General features: G+C 44.2%; 1 protein-coding gene across 1 annotated transcript; it reads left to right on the top strand.

The window, feature by feature from the left end:
- The first annotated feature begins 13,525 nt into the window (after positions 1–13,525).
- On the top strand, positions 13,526–22,334 carry LOC127040713 (keratin, type I cytoskeletal 19-like). The gene is made up of 8 exons (XM_050935239.1): positions 13,526–14,101; positions 16,504–16,586; positions 18,354–18,510; positions 18,788–18,949; positions 19,078–19,203; positions 19,363–19,583; positions 20,433–20,461; positions 22,018–22,334. Coding segments are annotated over exons 1-7 (1,188 nt in total). The 5' UTR covers positions 13,526–13,663; the 3' UTR covers positions 20,434–20,461; positions 22,018–22,334.
- Positions 22,335–23,130: the final 796 nt, after the last annotated feature.

Raw genomic sequence — 23,130 nt, 5'->3', positions numbered from 1 at the left:
ATATATGACTAGACAATCATGAGCTGATCTGGATAAAATCATAGTCTGGTCTAATCTCCTCACAGAATGCCAGATAAGCCTTTTTTGAGGCAACTCCCCCTTCCAAACAACTTGGTTACTTAAAAAAGATCTTTGTGACTCTCCATGCTTTTGACAAGAAACACTGGAAACAAAATACTGCAAGGAAAGCTGCTCATATAGTATTTTAAATATGTATTATATCAATATAAATAATAAACATGATAATAGTCAAACTAAGGAAGTACAGGAATTCTTATATGAAAATTATTTTTGTTAAATTTCAAGCTAAGCATCCACAATTCTGAGTACAAATCCAAACAATTTGGGACCTTCTTAAAATTAGCCCATCATTAAAACAAACCTCAAGAGACAATGCTCCTTTATGACTGGTGCACCGAATAGGCAATTTCAGGTCCACATAAGATGACTTCTAAAAGCTTGTTTAGTAGTGCCTAGAGAGAACTGTATGCACCCTGTAATTAATTCTAATAGCCATTATCTATGAACCTACACTCAGAGGTACAGAAGAGTGGCTGGCTGCAGGGAATATCTTTTGACTGGAATGTAGTCTTGCCTGGTTGAACTAACACGAGGGTGCATCAGAGGCATTTCAAATCAGGTAAACCTATTTGTTCCTACAGCATTTATGATCTCGGGTCAAACCTGTCCCACAGCCTGATGATAGAGAGCCTACCACACAAATTGAAGTTTTACTCTGCCTTTCACTGCCCCAGACACAAATCTACCAGGGGCCAAGAGAGGTCCATAAACCCATAATAATCTCTCACATAGAGAAAATAAAAATAAATTACTTTCAGGTGGAAATTTGACATTTAAGCAAAATTTAGCATTTGCATTTTTGGTTAATTCCACAATAGTATTTTTAAGGAGTGCTAAACCACACCTTTTCAAGGGTTTCCAGGCAGCTGCATTTAGGGGCAGCAGCACCAGAAGCAGCTGAAGTTATTTGCTTAACAGAGGGTAGATTTTAGGGTTTAACGAACAAACTATAAAGAGACTGTAAAGTGGACAATCTCTCCAGAGACTCCCACATACATCCAAGTTTCAGCTAGAGTTAATGTAGCCAGGCAACTCAGGAAGGCATCTATACTGTGATCCAATTGGGTGTCTGACTTGCACCCTGTTGGCATATATAAATAAATTCTTCAACATTTTTCTGCATGCTTCTTTAAAAAATGGAACACTCTTCCAGATACGCAGAGAAGGATTAGAATGATTAGTAATGCCACCTTCCCTACCTTGTACTTGTGTTGCCAGATTGGTCAGGTGAATACCCGGGCTGCAGTGTGCCTTGTCCCAGCACCTGACCAGCTGCTATGAGAACAAAGACCTGAAGAGACATCCTTGCTTTCCGGCATAGCGGCCTGTTCTCACCTACCTGTATATTTGTGTAATGTCTTGCACACTTTTGAACATGGTCCTGAATGGTACTACCAGAATACAAATAAATAATAATAATAAACAATAATATAGCACTTACATGGCACATTGAATCCTCAAAATATTTTACAACCATTAGCTAATCAAATCTGTGCAAGATCTCCCCACATGCTGTTTTAGCAAGCATCCCTCCTTGCCTATTTTGCTTTCCTCTGTGTCCACATAGGCTTTTTTAGTTTCTGCTTATTTTAGCTGCCCAAATCCCAGGAATATTCAATGGGACAAGAGCTCCCTACTCCCTTAGGCTCTTTTCAAAATCCCAGCCTAAAAGTATTTTTCCAGCCCTACATTTGTATGATTCTATGATTCTATATTGCACACAAAAATATGTTAAAAGAATGTTATTAAGATTGCAAAATCAAGCACTTGAAAAATTGGAAATTCCAGAATTCAGGCTTCCTGTGCACCTTAATTCGGCTCCTTTTTGTGTATGCATTATGATATAATCTTTATTACATAGCCACATACTATTTTTTGCACAGGACCCTTGCTTCATTCAGTTTAGGGCCCCCTTTCCCCTCCCACCCCCAGCGCCACATTTCCCTGCTCCAAACCATGGAAGCGTTAGAATTCTAGAACTCTTCAGAGAAATGGTTGCCATAATTTTTTTAACATGGGCCATGTTTTTCCCTGGTCTCATTCTTGGAAACTGTTGAACTACTTAAGCTTGGCAAAATAATATGCAACTGCAAATGGGTCTTATAATGGGAAGTATCATGCAACCTTACTAACAGGCAGCACTACCAGCTCTGTCTGCAATATCTTAGAGATGCAGAGAAGTCATCATCAAACCATTCTGGACATGAAAAGTTTGCAGCTGCTTCTGATCCTACATGACTATGCATTCCTGTCCTCAGCGCAATGCCCAGGTCCAGCGAGGTTGTGGTCTGTCTCCTACCTGATGAATGTGCAATCAGGTTACAATTAACAGAGATATAAAAAGTTGTGAAATGCAACTAATGGGGATGGTGGAGGAGTAAAAGGCAGAAGAGAACTACAGCCCTGCAGGTCACTTCCCCCATACTCAGATTTTTTGATTTTGGGCTTCTGCTCTAAATGACTCAGGACAGGGTTGTAATTGACATGTGAACCATGCAAAATGTTTGTTGAGTTCCCTGCAGCCCTGGAAAGGTTTAATCTAATTGGCTCTGGCAGCTTCCTCCAAGCAGGTTTTACTTCTTGATGCTTGCTGAAACCTGACTTCTGGGACAAATCAACATGTTTGTTTCAGAAGTCTGGCTCCTAATAATAGTCTCCAGCCTCAGCACATCCATGCCAGTATTTACGCAGCAGAGGACAGATTATACAAGATGTATAAGAAAAATTCAGGGACTTATTTTTCACTGATCATAGCACCAGCTCCTTTCTCTCCACATGATTTTTAATCATTCTGTTTGGAAATTCATTTTAGAACAACATTAAATACATGAATGCAAACTAGGTACTTTTTAGAGTGCGCCAGCACATTAGAACTCTTTACAAATCGCATACCTCTAATGCACTTTGTTCCGTCACGTAGACAACCCCTGCGCCCCACTAACTTTCAGTGGGAGTTAGGCACTTAATCTGTTTAGTTCAGAAGTGGGCAAACTATGGCCCGTGGGCCGGATTGTCCTGCCTGGCCCCCCGAACTCCTGGCCTGGGAGGCTAGCCCCGGGCCCTTCCCTGCTGTTCTCCTTCCTTGCAGCCTCAGCTCTCTGGCTCCACCGCCATGCTCTGGGCAGCGCAGCTGCAGAGCTGGACCTGACCTAGTCTCTGTGCTGCGTGGTGGTGGCGGCGGCGTGGCCTGGCTCCAGCCAGGCATCAAGGCTGCAGCGCTGTCCACCACCGGTGCTCCAGGCAGTGCGGTTAAGGGGTCATGGAGCAGGGGGGTTGGAGAGAGGGCAGAGGAGTTCGGGGTGGTGGTCGGGGGCGGGAATGTGGATAGGGGTTGGGGCAGTCGGGGGGGAACAGAGAGTTGAATGGGCTAGGGGTCTGAGGGGGCAGTCAGGAAGGAGGGGGGTTGGATGGGGTGGCAGGGGACAGTCAGGGGACAGGGAGGAGGGATGGTTGGATCAGTCAGGAGCCCCAGGCGGGCTGTCAGGAATGAGAGGAGGGGTTAGATTGGGCAGCGGAGGTCTGGGGGTGGTCAGGGGACAGGGAGCGGGAATGTGTGGATGGGGTAGGGGTCGCAGGAGGGCCTTCAGGGAACGAGTAGGGGGTTGGATGGGGCAGGAGTCCCGGGGTGGACAGATAGGAGGTGGGTGCCGAGCTACAACCCCCTCCCCTAACCATCCCTCCATACAATTTACGAAACTCGATGCGGCCCTCAGACCAAAAAGTTTGCCCACTCCTGGTTTAGATGCTTTTGAAAATCCCTCTAGCCACATATTTAGGCACCTAAATAGCTTTGAAAATCTTGCAATTCATGTTCAAACTGACCACTGATCAGTTTCTGCCCCTGGCCCTGTAGAGCACAGTGTGAAACTATATTGTATCGGTTTTAACCTGCCTTGAAATGCCCTGGTATAATACAGCCTGAAGCCCAATTCTCCCAGTGCGGTTAATGAGAATTTCACATATCTATTTATTCTAGGTACTTATATGGTCCCTATTATCACAGTTTCTGAGTGCGTCACAATCTTTAATGTACTTCTCCTCACAACACCCTTGTGAAACAGGAAAGTGCCATTATAGCAAAGACAGGTTAGGTGACATGCCCCAAGGTCAAACAGGAAGTGTGTGGCGCAGCAGAGAATTCACCCCTCGTCTTGCAATTCTTCAGTGAGTGTCTTAACCACGGGATCATCTTTTCTTTCCTGAACTGGAAGAATTAGGTCCCTGGATAATACGGGACACTATTCTTGGAGTTTTCTCTAAAAGAGGCCTTTATACAGCATCTCTCTGTCTCTGCTCTCATTCTATCTGTTCAGAGTATCTATGCATCAATTTGTATAGACTATTAGATCTACCAGCCCATCTACTTGAAGTATTTGTCTCTCTCACATTCTGTACATCCTTCACCTAGCCACAATCTCCTCATTTGTCAAAATTATCTCTTTCTACTTCTTTCTTATTGGCTGCCTAGTAATATTGGGAAGGTTACAATATAGCAGATTGCTGTGTATCCTAAAATATGGTTTTACTTACAATGGAAAAGTGATATTTAGATCTGGAAGTTGTCCTTAGTTAGAACTAAGAAACAGTGCAGGGAGATAAAAAGAGCAGACATTGCTTCATTCTCTGTGGGGACAGGTATCAGAGGAGTAGCCGTGTTAGTCTGGATCTGTAAAAGCAGCAAAGAGTCCTGTGGCACCTTATAGACTAACAGACGTTTTGGAGCATGAGCTTTTGTGGATGAATACCCACTTCGTCAGATGCATGTAGTGGAAATTTCCAGGGGCAGGTATATATATGCAGGCAAGCTAGAGATAATGAGGTAGTTCAATCAGGGAGGATGAGGCCCTGTTCTAGCAGTTGAGGTGTGAAGACCAAGGGAGGAGAAACTGGTTTTGTAATTAGCAAGCCAATTACAAATTGGGGACAGGGTTTATGTGCTTCATCCTCCACACCAGTGAAAGGTAACCCAAAATCAAATTCAGCAGACATAATGATACAGTATATTCTTCACCTAGAAAATCATCTTGATAAATGTTTCTTACCAGTTTATTAACGGTTGCGCATGTATGTGTTGGAACCTGCCTTTGACACATGTAAACATTCTTCTCTTTGAATTTGTTGGCACCTACATGGAGTATGCAAACATGGTGGAGATTTGCAAGTGAATGATTAATGATGGGATATGCTGAGATACGCAGACAAGAAGCCCTAAGGATTGCATTTTATATAGTCATTTGCCTAATGCCTAGTCATAAAGAGCCTCAGACTAGCTCCTTTTACTGTGTGTTATTTCCAACAAGAAATTGAAAGGAACAAAAAATGAAGGAGCATTTGAGTCTGAAACCTAGAGAATCAGTGTGCCATGCCTCACCTCTAATCCTTAGTGTGTAGGTTACAGTTGATAGCACATGATGAGGGTAGGGAACTGTTCCTCTTTGGAGCAACAATGAGGTGGTCTGTGCAGCAGCATGGCTCACAAACTCTATGTGGCTGCTACAGTCACGGGCTCCATCCCCACTCATCATGGGTCTAGTCTCTGTCCTGGGTTTACTCTGGTGCCGCGGTGAAGAAGGCCTCTTCCTAACCTTCTTGGCGTACCCCGTGGACGGGGAGCGGTGTCAACTAGTCAATGGCACTGAAGGGTCACCACACACTGACACCACGGTGCCTGGTGCCAACTCGGAGCTGCGTGCCGGAGCTGGGGTCAGCACTGACTCCATCAGAATAGTCCAGAGCCTAATGTCCCTTTCTCTGTTGGTCTGAGGCTTAAAAGACTTGCAAATCTTGCAGCAATCACTGAGATGGGTTTCCCCCAAACAGCGTAGACAGTCCATGTGTGGATCACTCACTGGCATAGATCACCTACAAATGTCTCACGACTTAAAACCCAGGACATGGGGCATGCCCTGGCCCGGGCACTCTAGCTAAACTAAACAACTAACTATCTACAGGTACCACACACTGAATGGTCAAGCAGCTCTGGGGACGAGCTACAGCAAAGCTGGAGCAGAGCAGCTCTGAAGCACCTTCACCAGTGGCAAGAAGGAACTGAGAGTGGGGGGAGCACACAGCACCCCTTATACTGCACCATGGAGGCACCACTCCAGGGGTCGCTGGGGTGCTCCCCTATGAGTATTGCTAGGGGAAAAACTTCTGGCACCGGTGCCCGTGGCGAGCACGCACACCTATTGTGGAATACACATGAGCAATCACTCGAAGAAGAATTATACGTCACAAAAAATGCAGCAGTGATCAAAAGGCAGGATAGGGACAGGATAAAGTTTTGCTTAGGTTCTCAAAGTTCAGTAGGCCTGTGAAGCATTTCTCCATGCATTTAGGCAAATTAGATCAACTGAATAAACTGAACTGCAACTGTCAGCACAGCCAGGCTTGGGGAGTGCTGCAAAAAGTGAATTCATGTGGCCATCACAGCAAAAGAGATAAAATCTCAGAACCTAAATGGAATCTTAGACTCTCCTCATACTGAGGCACCCAGAAACTTTAAGGATGATCACAGTAAAGGTACATCTACACTGGGATATTTTAGAAGTATTTTGCTGCAGTAGTATCTGCGGTGTAGCCATGGTGCAATGGTTAGTTCCTATGACCTGAGCCAGAGCTAATCTGACTATACTACACTATTAATATTCTTCTGTTGCCTTATCTGGGCAATTAATGTCTGTATTTGAGATCTCAGTGAATCAAGAATCCGGGAAGGCTGCCAGAGCACGACCTTAATGATGATAATTAATTTCATATTGTACCATATGTGTATGTTGCTTTACAGACAAGTAAAAGACAATGTCCACTCCCAATAATTTAACATCTAAGATGTCAAAGATGAGGGCTGGTTCCAAACACTGAGGAGAAGATTCTTCACTGATTGAAGTTGGGTTCCTGACCCTGAGCTGCTGCCATCTTTCCACTGGTGGACAGTTCTCCTGCACAGAGGGAATTCTCTCCTAGCCATCTCCAGCCTTTTTAAGTTCACTTTGCACCACATATGCGTAACTCTTTGCCAGAGGATGTTGTGAAGACCAAGACTATAACAGGGTTAAAAAAAGAACTAGATAAGTTCATGGAGGATTGGTCCATCAATGGCTATTAGCCAGGATGGGCAGGAATGGTGTTCCTAGCCTGTTTGCCAGAAGCTGGGAATGGGCGGCAGGGGATGGATCACTTGCTGATTCCCTGTTCTGTTCATTCCCTCTGGGGCACCTGGCACTGGCCACTGTCGGAAGACAGGATACTGGCCTAGATGGACCATTGGTCCGACCCAGTATGGCCGTTCTTATGTAAATAATCAAAAGTGGACTTAACAGCTAAGACTCTAGCTTCAAGGGAGTACAGGGACAGGAGACAGAAGTTACAACAAGATCATGTGGTTGCTTTGGTTAGTGCACCTTGATATTATTTTGTTTTGTTTGTTTGTGTGTCATCATTTATATTTTAAATCCTAAAATTATTGAAGCTCCTATTTGTCCCTGGCTTGGTTTCTCCTGAGGATGTGGTGTCTGACATGAGAGGGGGTGTAGAGTGGCATGGCTGCCCAGTTGTTCCACTGAACATTTAGGTGGAAAAGGCAGAGAGTTGATGGAACTCCTTCATGAAACTTCATCACTGGGCAATGACAGATCCAAAATTTCTTTGATGCCACTTTATGCTCTAACTACACACTTCAGCATTCACAATGACCATATAACACAGGAAAATTGCTGTAGCTACAAATTGTTTTCCTCTCTGTTCATGCAGATACTCTAACATGTTGAGATGAACATTTCACCTCCTGAGAAAATTTGGATCAGTTACCTGTTGGGCAGGTTTTTCCTGCCCTGGGCTGAGCAGGACACTCAGAACTTCTGCAGACAAAATTGTCATCTGTGTTTCTTTCTAAAGGCTATTCTATATTTATATCCCAAGCCTGGGAGAGCTGTGTGAACACAGCCACCCATATTGAGAGAAAGGAATTCGACTGTGCTGTCTCTAGAGCAGTGTTTCCCAAACTTTTTACTAAGGTAGCCCACCAACTGCTAGTTGTCTTTTTTTGCAACCCACCATTATATATATGCACTCTCCACCCTGGTACCACAACTGTAATCCTGGCCCAGTGTGGAGAGGAGAGAGGGGGTTTCTATGGCAGCTTCTGTCCTATGGGGCTGGTATTAGAATCATAGAAGATTGGGGGTTGGAAGAGACCTCTGGAGGTCATCTAGTCCAACCCACAAACAGGACCAACCCCAATTAAATCATCCCAGCCAGGGCTTTGTCAAGCTGGTCCTGGCTCCCCAGTCTGAGTGTTGTGATGTGATGCACAGAATCACAGTGTCACTCAATTTTGGTGCTGTGACCCCCTGTGCCAGGTCACCTGGAGCAGAAAGCCAGGCCTGCTGCTGGGGGGTAAGTACCAGATGGACTCACACTCCAACCTACCCCACCGCACCAGGCTTCCTCTCTGCACTGGGAGAAGTGTATGTTTGCCGAGGCCAAGGCCAGTGATGGGTTAATCCAGCCCTGGATATGGTCGCACATATACACCTTTCCCACAACTCACTGGTGGGTTGGGACCCACCTTTGGGAAATACTGCTCTAGAGTGACCATATCACTATCAGATGCCTTGTATGAACTGTCAGATGATGTGCAGATATTTGCTCTTTATGTATTATCACCAAGCCACTGCTGGTTCACTGGTGAAGTGAAAACAGCAATTAGAAATGAAAAAGCACTATATAGCAACTGGAAAAAAGGGGAAACAACCTTCAATACAAATTAGAAATTATGAAGTATAGAAAATTGATAAGAGACACTAAAGACATTAAGAAATATCCATGGCTGGCAGGCCTAGGGCCAATAAGAAATTTTTTATGTATATTAGGAACAAAAGAAATCCTAGCAATGGTAGGATTATGAGCATTACTAAATGGAGACAGTAAAACTGTTTATAATGATGCAGAAAAGGCAAAAATGTTCAACAAATATTTCTGTTCAATATTTTGAAAAAAGCATGATAATGTACTTGAATCACACGAGGATGATGTACTTTCCAGTCCAGTAGTAACAGAGGAAGATGTTAATTGATATCTACATCAGCAGGCCCATATAATATTCACCTAAGAGTCTGCAGGATTTGGCTGAGGATCTCTCTGGTTCACTGTTGTTAATTTTTTAATAAATCTTGGAATACAGGGGAAATGCCAGAAGACTGGAAGAGTGCTGTTGTCATGCCAATATTCAAAAACAGCAAGTGGGATGACCTGGATAAGTATAGCTCTGGGCTCAATACAGGGTAAGAGGGTGAAATTTAATGGCCTGTGTTATTCAGAAGGTCAGACTAGATCATTTATTGGACTCTTTTGGCCTGAAACTGTGAATTTATGAATGAATTTATGAATCAGTCCTCTCAGTTCACCACTTTATAAGCACTAAATTCACATACAAAAAAAAAATTCCCAAGCAGAGGACTGGGAATGGAGAGCCTCTTTCTCACACCACTTATCAGCATAGTTTGCTGGAAGCCAGTTCTTACAAAGCACTCCAAGATGTGGCTTCTGCTTTAATGTTCATTACATCCACCTTGTTTTATTTTAGACCCCTCCTCCATTGTAGAATATTTGCATAGAAGAGCTAAAGACCAGTAGTGGTGACACCACTTCACTCCCCAATAACCATATGATACATTACAAGAGATTGTGATATGTCACTTAGCAACCTTTCCAAGGAGAAAACAGTAGTTAGGCAATTAATTCCAATTGAAAGTCCACATTATTTGATATCATGGAGGTCTAAAATTAGAGCTGCCAACTTCCACGGCTCCCTCTGATGTTCACTTGGAGCAGGGGTTAAAACATCCATGATTGAAAGCAATGTGACAAAATTGTCCACCATGATGTGTGCAACAAATTGTGGTGAGTTCTAATGAATGACAGGATGGCATGATACCAGGGTAGTAGACAACCTAGACTAGTAAAAAGTTCAAGAGGAAATGGAAACTCTCAGATACTGTGCCATTTAAGTAGATAAATAGAGAGGGAGGTTTGTAATGATGAAGAGGCAAAAGGTCATCCCTATGGTATTCTTCAGGGCTACTTACCTTCTAACAGTGTGAAGGAGACTTGAAAACAAAGAATCCATGGGTTTGTGTCTATGTTTGTCACCTAAAGTACTCTGCTGTGATGTTGGCATAACAATATATTTTGGAAAGGAATAAATATTGCATTGCTTTTTTTATATTCTGGCCTTTTAAAACAAAGGAATTAGAGGCAGAGTGAGTGCCCACATTTAGGTTTAAAGGAACTTGTGCTGGAAATACGGATCTCTCAAACAGACAGCATGGCAAAATATGGGAGTGCCTCAATTGTCTCGTCACCATATCTCAGAAATGGCCATTAACAGCCAGCTCTATCCAGGATATAGTAGGCATTTTTAGGATGGGTAGTCTGATGTTTGTCACACATTTGCCAACAGGACTATACAACCCAGACGCTGAAGTGGACACTTCTCATATTAAATGTAAGTGCAAATCACAAACTTTGAAAACAACAATGCCTGAAAACAATAGATTACACTCTGTGATTTATCCTGTGACATGTTTAAAAAAAGACATATACAAGGAAACAAGAAGAAAGAAGATAAGCCCAGCTAGCATACAAGCCTTTGTTAAATTGGACTGTAGCTCCTAGCTGCAAGCTATTTATCTGTTCATTCAAATTTCTGTCCTCTGGAAACTGAGTCTCAAGACTTGGTGAAGAAATTGTGCACAGAACTGCTGGTACCATTAAACAAGTCTAACTTGTTGATCAATATAGTGAAACTTTGAAGAGCCCAGCTCTTGAGACAGAAAATTCTTTTTGCTAGAGTTTTTTAATGGTATAGATGACACATGGGACAATAATGGAGTATGGAGTTCCTCATCTGTTGGTCATAGGTACTAACTGGTCAGGGGCAGCTCCAGGTCCCAGCAGGCCAAGTGCATGCTTGGGGTGGCAAGCCGCAGGGGGTGCTCTGCCGGTCATCGCAAGGGCAGCAGGCAGGCTGCCTTCAGCTGCTTGCCTGCGGAGGGTCCGCTGGTCCCGCAGCTTCGGACTTCTGAAGGCAGCCTGCCTGTCGTGCTTGGGGCGGCTAAATCCCTAGAGCTGCCCCTGTAACTGGTGACTAAAAATCATTACCATCTGATGTCTGATCATGGTCTTTATTAAATGAATTGGTGGTCTCAGTGCAGTTCCTAGGGGGCATAACAAATACTATTAGAATTGGCTCTAATTGCACGGTAGTATCTTAGTGCTTCCTTAAGACCCAGAAGAGAGGCCAAGCATTGAGTAAATGTGAAGCATGGAAACTCTGCTCTCCCAGATGAGTTACTTTCATAGCAGGGTTGAAAGAGCAATGTGAGGAAAGCTTGCACTGCCACTGCCTGTGCATAGAACTTTTTGGAAGAAAAAAAAAACTTGGTGGTCCAGGTGACCTGCAATTTCTACTTTGCAACTTGAATATTTACACTCTCTCTATGTAAATTTGGCCTGAAGTTTTCAGTCAGAGGAGCTATTTGAACAAGTTGCATGTAACACTGCTGGGCACTTTTAAACACCTGCTGCATTTCACTGTGTACGTGAGGATTATCCACAGGCACTGAGTTGGAGTTGGTATCTTGTTTGGCTTAGCTCTCATTTTCTTATTTTTGTATTGTTCGGATTGTACCCAAGGAGCAGAGGCACCATCTTTCTTAGTTGCCAGGGGGTGCTCGATCCCTGATCCACCCCAGTCCTACCCTCACTCCATCCCTTCCCTACCTCTTCTTGCCCCTGCTCCACCACAGGCCCTGCTCCCATTCCACTCCTTCCCCTAAGTCCCTGCCCCTTCCTCACCCCCCACCCCGCCTCTTTCCACCCTCTCCCCTGCCTCTTCCTGCCCATGCTCCTCCTCGCCCAGCACCTCCTACGTGGTCCTGAACAGCTGATCCACAGTGGGCGGGAGGCGCTGGAAGGGAGGAGGAGGAGCTGATCGGTGAGGCCCAAGGCCCTGGGGGAAGGGGGAGGCCCTGATCCGCAGGGCTGCTGGTGGGTGCTGAGGAGTGTTGTCCATAGTGGAAGTATTTCCAGATGGTGCAATGCTCCTCTGTTCTTGGAAGGGCTGCTCCCATCCTGCACTGGTACTAACAGGATTGTTCTACAGCAATGTAAAACGCTGGTGGGCTGCTTTGCTCCTGCCACTCTATAAGTAACATTTCTTGATGGGCTGAGGGGAAACAACTAAAGAAAGAGAAGCAAACAAAGGACAAAGATAGGCCCAGCTGTAAGGGTTCTTGTAGATAAGTCAGAAGCACCAACAGCAAGACTTTTCTGGCCAATTCATCTTGGAAAATAAAGGATTTTTACACATTTTAGAAATATTGTTTTCATTAATGTCAAAGACTACAGGAGTAAGGGATACTGCTCCACCTGCTCCTATTCCCCTGCTTTCAGTGGCAGTCATTCCCTTTGCTAAGTGAAAGGACGAGTTTATAATCATGCACCTGTCACTCTGCTGCTCAACCCAGAAATGCTGTGAGAGTGAAGGTTAAAGGACTAGCTGAAAAACATTAGGAAAAACTTCCTAACTGTCAGGGTGATTAAGCAGTGGGATAAATTGCCTAGGGAGGTGGTGGAATCTCCATCATTGGAGATTTTTAAGAGCAGGTTACACAAACACCTGTCAGGGATGGTCTAGATAATACTTAGTCCTGCCAGGAGTGCAGGGGACTGGACTAGAGACCTCTCAAGGCCCCTTCCAGACTTACAATTCTATGATTCTATGAATTAGGGTTAGGGGGAAAAAATCAAACCATGGCTCACTGAAAGAGACTGTCATATTATGAAAAGAAACAAATATTTTCATGTAAGCCCTTCCTACCATCAAAAACTTTGTCCTGTGGTACTCCTAGAAGAAACTGAGAGCAAAGAACCAGCGTTTGAGAAATTTTCCTTTGAACGAAGAATTTTATAGGAGAAGTAATGAAAAAGTTGGGTAAGTGTGGGAATTTATTTTTCCAAAGCTCTCTTCTCACAGTGCTGTTTGTCATCTGGGCTCCGTCTATACAAGGCTCTATTAACAGCCTAGCAGCCACTAACAGCATTACTATGTATTATAATCCTTCTTCTGAAATTACCTAAGGACAGTTTTCAGAATAGAGGCACTGTACAGTGCAGAAGGGGAGTGTGCTAAAGGGTCTTTTGTTTCAGTATAAGTAAACTAGCATTCTAGAGTCACAAATATCTCTTTGAGCAAAGAGCCACATACTGTGAATCACACCTTTTGTCTGAAGAGGAAGAGAAGGGAGAAAAAAAAGAAATCTGGTATGTCTGAAAGTACTTGGCAAAGAAACACAGCCCACTTCATATCGACTGACCAATAAGAAGAATTTCAGTGTTGGCAAAAGGCTTACAGCTGAATTCCACAGGGTTTACATATCATGTTCTATGGACAACTCCCATTGTCACAGGCATAAAGGCATAAAAGACACCAGGTCAGAGAAAGAATCTTTCACTCCTGCTTCAAGAGCACAAACTGTGTGAACTGTGCTTAGAGTTGGATCCTTGCTATCTACTCACCATGTCCACTTACAGCTCGAAGCAAATAACTTCTTCTGGGTTAGGTAATATTAGTGGTTCCTCACTTGGTCAGGCTGTAGGTTCCTTCAGGGCTCCAAGTATCCATGGAGGATCTGGTGGCAGGGGTATTTCTGTCTCTACGGCTCGGTTTGTCTCTTCTGGGGTAGGAGGTGGCCTTGGTGGTGGATATGGTGGTGGTTTGTACGGTGGCTTTGGTGGCAGCTTTGGTGGTGGTGATGGCCTCCTTTCTGGAAATGAAAAGACAACTATGCAGAACCTGAATGACCGCCTGGCGACCTACCTGGAAAAAGTACGTACTCTGGAAGAGACAAATTCTGAGCTAGAAGTAAAAATCCGAGACTGGTACCAGAAACAAGGACCAGGACCAGCCCGTGACTATAGCCTATATTACAAGACTATTGACGATCTTCGAGACAAGGTAGGTGTTAAAGTTTATTAAAAAGCATCTAAGGATAGACCCAAATATTTGTTAAAACAGCATATATATCATGTGACTATTATTAGCAGATGAAAGAAAAACATTATTATCTGTAAATAATGATAAATGTTTTATTATGTAGTTTCCAGTAACAATGAAAGACAAATTCAGCCTCAATTACATTTCTGAAATTTAGTAAGAAATTAAAAGAAAAGCCTCAATAGAAAATCAGCCAAAAGGAATGGTGGATTATGGGAGAACAGAAGGGTGATGTGAGTATGTAATGAATCAGAAGGGATGGACAATGACAATGCCCAGTATGAAATGTATCTGCTATTAAAATTGTTAACTAATAAAATGTGCACAAGTGACACCTTTAATAGTCAATGGTGAAATGATTTGAGGGCTCCACTAACTCCCACAAATCCACAAATACATTTGCTCAATGCCCCTGAAAACACTAGTAAAGTCTTTACGTTTTTCTCAATTAATTCTGCACAATTATTGTACCAAATTTAGCCTTGATGTAAGTGAACGTAATTCCTACTGAAGTTAACGAGGTCGTATCAATTTGTTTTTGGAATGAATTTGGCATACCAAAAAAAAAAAAAAAGTCATCTTTCAATTTAAATCTTGTCGAACTACTGTAGGCATCTGTCTATCTCTGCAGTCACTGACCAATCATACACTTTTGTTGAAGACTCTGGACAGCCAGTACGTGCACTGCTTTAACAGTTATCAGAAAAGATGACTATCTCTGAGTTGATATTTACGGTTAAAATAAGAACTGACCAAATACAGGGGTTTGCAAATGTGAACTGGAGCACTTCAGAATTTTAACACATGAAACTGAGATTTTTTTAACCCTTTTTATTTCACCTCCTGAGCTTGAACTTTGAAGAAGTGTTCAAATATGTTACTTAATGAAAAAAGAAAAAGCCGACATTAACTAAATTAAGTGCATACAATACAGGATTTATTCTGCCTCAGCAAATCCATTAATGCACAACAACAGTTTGTTTAAGTGTGGTACACGCCTTAGAAGACAACACGATTGCTGATTGAACTATGTACACACTCAGTCTCATGAGAAAACCTAAAGTTTATTTTTCAGAGCTTAGTGTGGAGTTCATGACCCCACCCACATAGTTTCCTTTCCCTTGGGCTTGCCTCACTCACACTGTACTGATCTGGGAAGTGAACCTCCGAAAAAGAAGAGCTGGAATTAGATTCTCTCATTTGAAATCTCCTGGGCTCTTGCTCTTTATTCCCCACTCATGAGAGTCAACAGCTTCTGCTGCTTTCCAGGTGACCTATTGATTTCTGATAGTCATAGAATGTAAGGCCACAAGAGACTACCAGATCAACTAGTATGATCTTCCATAAACCACAGGCCACCACCACCACCCAAAATCCACACACTAAACTCAACCATCGAAATTACAGCAAAGTATTACAGCCCACAAAAGAACAGACTATTATGTGCCACAGGCACAGAACTGGAGATGCCAAAGCCCAAGGCCCTGCAATGGAAGGGAAATGATAAAGTGACATATATCCAGATAATTCTGGCAAGTGACTTGCGTCCACACACCGCAGAGAAAGGTGAAACCCTGCCAAGGTCCCCACTAATCTGACCTGGGGGAAAATTCCTTCCCAACTCCACATAAGGTGGCCCAAAAAAGTACATTTGTCAGGTAAGGTACACAGGGAAAAAGTTTTAAGTAAACAGAACTCTCTCTTCATGGTGTGTTACAGGACTCACTCAGCATTCTGGAGCCGGGGAACCTGCTGTATGATTAGGCTAGGAGATACAATACATTCAAATTCTATAGAAATGTGATATAGAATTTTCATATATTATTATTATTATGATATTGTGTTCCATTATAGAGTTATATACAAAGGCATAATTTGTTTTTATTTATATAAAAGTAATATGAACCCTCAAATCTCAGGTCAGGCTAACACAGATAAAAGCCTCCTGAGCAGAATTTCTGGCCGGGAAGACTCAGCAGACTTCCTTTGCTCAGCACCTCTGTCTCCTTGTGGCTCTTTAATCCTGGGGTAGGGTTAACTCTGACCATGTCAGTGGAATTCAGTGAGCCTGCCCAGAGGAGGAGCCATTTCTTGATCTACATGCTACATCTCAGAAACTGATGGGTAGATCCATAACGGCAGATCACACAAAGAAAGGGGCAAATCCATTCCTGGTGTAACTTCACAGTCTTGAGTGGAGTTACATCAGAGATTAATTTTGTCCAGTATGTTAACCGAAGACCCTACTGCCCTTGATCAAAGAGAGACAGGCCTACTTTGGAGTGGAATGGAGGCATGAATGGAGGCATACGGTCATTTCAGCCTAGACCGTGACTCACGCTGTGCCACTTGGCTTTTTCCAGATTCTTGCTGCCACTATTGACAACTCCAAGATTGTTCTGCAGATTGATAATGCCAGGCTGGCTGCTGATGACTTCAAAACCAAGTGAGTAAATTCCTCTAAGGCAAGGAGATACATACTGAAAGTCGGGTTGCCAGGCGTCCAGTTTTGGACTGGAATGCCCAGTTAAAAAGGGACCCTGGTGGCTCCAGTCAGCACCACAACTGGGTCATTAAAAGTCCAGTCAGTGGTGCATTGGGGGCCCAGGGCTAAGGCAGACTCCCTGCCAGCCATAGCTCCCCATGTCTCCCGGAAGCAGCCACCAGGTCCCTGCAGCCCCATGGCTCATGGATGGCCAGGAAGGCACCGCGCACTGCACTCACCCTGAGGGCCGGCTCCGCAGTTCCCATTGGCCAGGAACCATAACCAATGGGAGCTGTGGGGGTGGCGCCTGTGGGCATGAGAGCAGCTAGCAGAGTCTCCCTGGCCACCCATGCATCTAGAGGCTGCAGGAACCTGGCAGCTGATTCCTGGGAGCTATGGTAAGTGCCGCCAGGAGCCTGCACCTCAACCCCCCTGCCCCAGCCCAGAGTCCCCTCCAACACCCAAACTCCCTCCCGGAGCCTGCACCCCCCCCGAACACCCTGCCCCAGCCCCCTCCTGCACCCCAAACCCTTCATCCCCTGCCCTAGCCCAGAGCCCTCTTCCACACCCTGAACCCCTAATTTCTGGCCCCACTCAGAGCCTGCACCCCCAGCCCAGAGCCTACCTCCCCGCACCCCAACCCCTGCCCAGAGCCCTTTCCCAAACCCCAAATCCCTGGCCCCACCCAGAGCCCAGACCCCCAGCTGGAGCTGTCACCTCCCTCCTGCACCCCAATCCCCTGCCCCAGCCCAGAAAAAGTGAGTGAGGGTGGGGGACAGCGAGTGATGGAGGGGAAGGGGGATGGAGCGAGTGGGGGTGGGGCCTCAGAGAAGGAGCGGGGCAGGGGTTTTTGGTGGTGTGTGATTAGAAAGTTGGCAACCCTAACTGAAAGGCAGGCAGATATTCATGTTATTATTATTTGGAAAAGCAAAAGGAATGTCACTAAAGCCCATGCATTAAAACTAGACAATAAAAATATGGTCTGAAAATGGATATCGCCAATATATAATATGGGTTTCACAATGTACCTGGCTCAATCAACCAACCTTAATGGGTTGGGTGGACCTCCTCCTATATGTTAGCAAACACCAGTCTATAAAATCATGACACAATTCAACAAAGTTAATAATAGCTACAATAATGAGGATGCTGAAAATGACTCTGCAGAGCCATCTAAGGAGCTTTATAAGGATTAGAAACACTGTAGTATAGCATCCTACAAGGTACCTGTATAGAGTGTAGAGGGGAGATCACACAACACCTTCTGGCACAATGTCTTGCTCTATTAAAGTAATACACCGCTACCTTGATATAACGCAACACGATATAACACGAATTCGGATATAACGTGGCAAAACTGCGCTCTGGGGGGTTGCAGGGCTGCGCACTCCGGCGGATCAAAGCAAGTTCAATATAACACGGTTTCACCTATAAAGCGGTAAGAGTTTTTGGCTCCCTAGGACAGTGTTATATTGAGGTAGAGGTGTATCATTAAATTCCATACATTAAATTAGAGCAGTGCTGTACATGTCACGTAAGTTATACTGCTCATATAAACCTATGTGCAAAGATTTGGGATAGATTCATTATTACAAATATAGGGCTTTGTTATATGATGAAGAAAACTTAAGTCAAAGTCAAACACAAATGGTAATAAATACTATTTGCCCCTTGTTCTAGATTTTAATAACTCTTGGTGTTGTTCTGTTTTTGTCTGCTTTTTTGAAGGTATGAAACAGAGCAGGCGCTGCGCATGAGTGTTGAGGCTGACATCAGTGGCCTGCGAAGAGTCCTGGATGAGCTGACCCTGGCCAGAACTGACCTGGAGATGCAGATAGAAAGTCTGAAGGAGGAGCTGGCTTACCTAAAGAAGAACCATGAGGAGGTAAAGAACCCAAAGTATACATTTGAAAATAGCAGTAGGAAAAAGATGACTGATATGTAGGAGGGAATCTGAAATTTCTCAGTTATGTTGGGCTTTCTAATAGAATATAAAAAGCTTCTTTATAGATTGGGTAAATAAAGCCTCCCACCTGCAAATATTTGAGAATGGTCAATCAGAGGTTAGCCCTTGAGGAGAGTGGCTGAATTCAAGAGAGATTAGTAGCGTCTTTCACTAATGCTTGTGCCTTCTTGTGTCTTTCTCTGCAATGTTACTATAGGAAATGAAAGCCCTGGGTGGGCAAACAGGTGGCCAAGTCAGTGTTGAGGTTGACTCTGCTCCAGGTATTGATCTGACCAAGGTCCTGGCTGACATGAGAGACCAGTATGAAGTCATGGCTGAGAAGAACAGGAAGGATGCTGAAACTTGGTTCAATAGCAAGGTAAAAAAAAATAAAACAATACAAGACAGAAGAAAAGAATTTCAAACCTCTTGTAAGAAAAGGGCTCCTACAGCCTTTCATGATCTTCAGAAAACTGCTCCAGTTTTCAAATGTTTTCCCTGCTTCAGATTGAAGAGCTGAACCAAGAAGTAGCCATCAATACTGAACAGCTGCAGACCAGCAAGACTGAAATCACAGATCTGAGACGCACCCTCCAAAGCCTGGAGATAGAGCTTCAGTCCCAGCTTAGCATGGTATGTGGCAATTTCTCCCAAGGTTTGCAATTTATAAATCCCTGCTAGGAAAGATATAGTGATAAGTGACCTCTAATCAAAGGTGTTCCCTTTCTAAAGACCAATCCTGTATTTGGTGACAGCCTTTGAATTTTTTTCTTCCAACTTCTCTATTCTCAGAAAGCTGCCTTGGAAGGCACCTTGGCAGACACTGAGAATCGCTATGGTGCCCAGCTGGCACAGATCCAGCACCTGATTGGAAACTTTGAGGCACAGCTGACCGACCTTCGAGCTGATATGGAGCGGCAGAATAGTGACTACAAGATACTCATGGACATCAAGACCCGTCTGGAGCAGGAGATTGCCACTTACCGCCAGCTGCTGGAAGGCCATGACTCCTAGTACGTAACTATACTCACTGCAAAAGACGTTTGAGGGTTATTACACTATCATGATACATCTGTGGTAACTCTGCACCACAGTATGTTCAGTTTAAAATACACTCGCAGACTCTAAAATGTCCAGTGGACAACATTTCCAGGATACATGACAAATCTGCAAATGTCAATGATCCTACCAATGTTGTGCAGATGGGAATTAATAGTTTGCATTATATATATCTACATTAATTATTTATTATTTTTATTAATTATTTCTAGTTAATTTATTATTTGTTTCCAGCAATGCCTACACCATAGTTACACAATGTCTTAATAACACAATGTTGTTAGTGTTGTTTTATAAATTAAATAGATTATCTCCAAATATTCACAGCTGGTTCTTTTCTTTTAGGCATCATGGTGGAAGTGAATCTTAAGGAGGGATTTGAATGCAGACCCAGTTATCTAGCTAATTTCAAACAGCAGTCTAACTTTACCCCAGATATGATGCCATAGCCTTCTCTCAGTTCATGTGTGGCACCAAAGGGAAAACATTCCTCATATTCTGGAACATGAAAAACCATTTGGGGTTGGACAGATTCTTAAATTTCTCGTATTTAATTTATTTCCTTAGTTCCAGAATCCTCTTTGCCACTTCTGTCCTTTTCTGACATATTTTCTATGGTTTCCTCTTCCCTGAGCTAAGGAGCAGAAGAGTCAGTACAGGAGCCAGCAAGGAGATAAACTCTCTTTCCTGATGCTGAAAAGGGTGCCTGATAGAGAGATTTGACTTTTTCATATCTGCCTCTCATCCAACACTTGATATTTGTGATTGTTCTTTGCTATAATTATTTTCTCTTTGTGCCACAGGATGTTTTGGACCCTTTATGGAACTGCTGGTAAGGATTATTTCTCTTTATGGGAACCTTTAAAAGGCAGAGTATTTTTTATTTTATAAAAAGAAGACTCTATTGATGAGTGGTATCCATCTTGGTGCCTATGTCACAGGTCCAGTCTTCAACTGGAACGCCTGGTCAAAAAGGGACCTTGGCGGCTCCGGTCAGTACTGCTGACTGGGCTGTTAAAGGTGTAGTGGGGCTAAGGCAGGCTCCCTGCCTGCCCTGACTCCGCATGGCTCCCAGAATTGTCCGCCACTGTCCCTGCGGCTCCTAGGCACAGGAGCAGCCAAGGAGGCTCTGCATGCTGCCCCTGCCCCAAGAGCCGGCTCCGCAGCTTCCATTGGCCTGGAACCGTGGCCAATGGGAGCTGCAGAGGCAGCGCCTGCAGGCAAGGGCTGCGCGTGAAGCCTCCCTGGCCACCCCTGTACATAGGAGCCACAGGCACCTGCTGGCCGCTTCAGGGACCCGCCTGAGGTAAGTGCTGCCTGGAGCATGCGCCCCCTCCCACACCCCAACCCCCTGCCCAGCCTTGAGTCCCCTCCTACATCCAAATTCCCTCCTAAAGCCTTCACCCCACACCCCCTCTAGGGTTGCCAACTTTCTAATTGCACAAAACCGAACAACCTTGCCCTGCCCCCTGCCATGCCCCTTCCCCACCCTCATCCCCAGCCCCACCCCAGTGCCCGCACCTCCAGCTGGAGCCCCACACTCCAACCCACTCCCTAGCCTGAATCCCCCTCCTGCACCCTGAACCCCTCATTTCTGGCCCCACTCTGGAGCCCGCACCCCTAGTCAGAGCCCTCAACCCCCTGCACTCCAACCCCCACACCCCAGTCTGGAGCCCCTCCTATACCCCAAATCCCTCATTCCCAGCCCCACCCCAGAGCCTGCAACCCCAGCTGGAGCTCTCACCCCATCCTGCACCCTAACCCCCTGCCCCAGCCTGGTGAAAATGAGCAAGTAAGTGAAGGTGGGGGGAGAGTGAGTGACGGAGGGATGGGCATTGGAGTGAGTTGAGAGCAGGACGGAACAGGGGTGGGGTCTCAGGGCAGGGCAGGGGGAAGGGAAAGGGAAATCAGAACGTTGGCAACCCTACATTACTCCCTGTGACTGATAGAATTCAAACAATGAATGCCATTCAGTCTAGTTAGAAATTTTTAACAGATTACAGCTCCTTGCTAGGGATCTTTATATAGTCACAGCAAGATACTAAAGGTGTATGTGGGGGGGAAGTATCTAAGCACAATAAATGCCTATATACACAGCCAAGCACATAGTTATTCCTATGGGTGAGAGGACTATGAAGAAATTCAAGACTGACCCGTTCAGAATTATTATGCACATATTTAAGGAGAATTTGCTGTGAATGTTCTTGCGTCCACAGTATCTTGCAAAATACTGTGGAAGTGACACATGCTTCAAATTCAATGATATTACAAAGAAAAGTTCTGAGAGGGAGGATTGAGAGTGGAGGTTGGAGCTAAACTTTTCTCTCCACCTGCTGAAGCTGTTTTCACCTGTGTAATCGTTGTTCTTTACCTCCTTATTTACTGCAGGCTCTCAAAGCAGCAGCAAAAAAGACAAGGTGGCTGATGGAAAGAACTACTGAAGAGACTCGGACTATCTTACTCTCGAAGAATAAAAGCACCAGACAAGCAGGAACCAAAGGGTGCCATTACAGACAGACAGTAGTGCTTTGAGATATTCACTTCTAAGAAATTCTAGACCACACAATGATCAAGATAGAATAGGGCCACTTATTAGTGATACGTTTATGAACTGGGTTAGCTGTTCTTACATTTCCAGTTCTCTTTTACTACTATCTTTGCTGTTTCTACTGTCTAATAAAATCATCTGATTTATGCAAGCTTTACTTCTGTCTGTTTATTGTGATATACTGAATAGATATTATTATGAATAGCAATGGCTGTGGCCAACTGAAAAGGACTATTAAAGTACTCTTGGTAAAAACATGGTGAGAGGGAACCGGTGTTCATGGGTGGAGAATAAAGTATGTCAAAAGTATGTCAATGGAGTGAGATCAAATAGAAACATATAGGATCCCTCAAGATGGAAAGTTATGTAAAATCTTTTCATGCACTGTATGTTCAAACACATTTATTCTCAAACTAAAAATAAACCTCTACTCCATACCCCGTTAAGTGGCAAATGCATATCCAATCCGCATCCAATAGCAACAAACCTTCAGTCTCTGAATACTGACAACAACATAACTGTGCCATTGTAAAAGGCCTGATCCTATCCTACAACATACTGAGCATCTTCTGCAAGATATGAGCACCCTCAACTTCCATTGAGTTCAACAGGAATTAAGCAGACTCAGCACACTAGAGACAGTGCTAATATCTTGCAGTATCAGACCCAAAGTCATTTAGAGTGAATGGTAGTAGTCTCCAATGCCTGACTGCAAAGCTTTCCAGCTTCCCAGACAGGAGCACAAAACTGGTTCATCATTTGCCACACTGCATGCTTGCTGAGTTGGCACTGATATTTACTTGGTTGTTCTACAACAGAGGTGGGCAACCTTTCAGAAGTGCTGTGCCGAGTCTTCATTTATTCACTCTGATTTAAGGTTTCGCATGCCAGTAATACATTTAACATTTTTAGAAGGTCTCTTTCTATAAGTCTATAATATATAACTTAATTAT

Source organism: Gopherus flavomarginatus, chromosome 25, assembly GCF_025201925.1.
Source record: "Gopherus flavomarginatus isolate rGopFla2 chromosome 25, rGopFla2.mat.asm, whole genome shotgun sequence".
In the NCBI taxonomy this organism is placed as follows: domain Eukaryota; kingdom Metazoa; phylum Chordata; order Testudines; family Testudinidae; genus Gopherus; species Gopherus flavomarginatus.
This window is presented reverse-complemented; position numbering and strand designations above follow the sequence as displayed.

Excerpts from the sequence above, each read along its gene's own strand:
- LOC127040713 (XM_050935239.1), top strand. The coding sequence starts at position 13,664 with ATGTCCACTTACAGCTCGAAGCAAATAACTTCTTCTGGGTTAGGTAAT. Across the intron at positions 18,950-19,077 it reads AAACTTGGTTCAATAGCAAG|ATTGAAGAGCTGAACCAAGA; the intron begins GTAAAAAAAAAT and ends TCCCTGCTTCAG. Across the intron at positions 19,204-19,362 it reads TTCAGTCCCAGCTTAGCATG|AAAGCTGCCTTGGAAGGCAC; the intron begins GTATGTGGCAAT and ends CTCTATTCTCAG.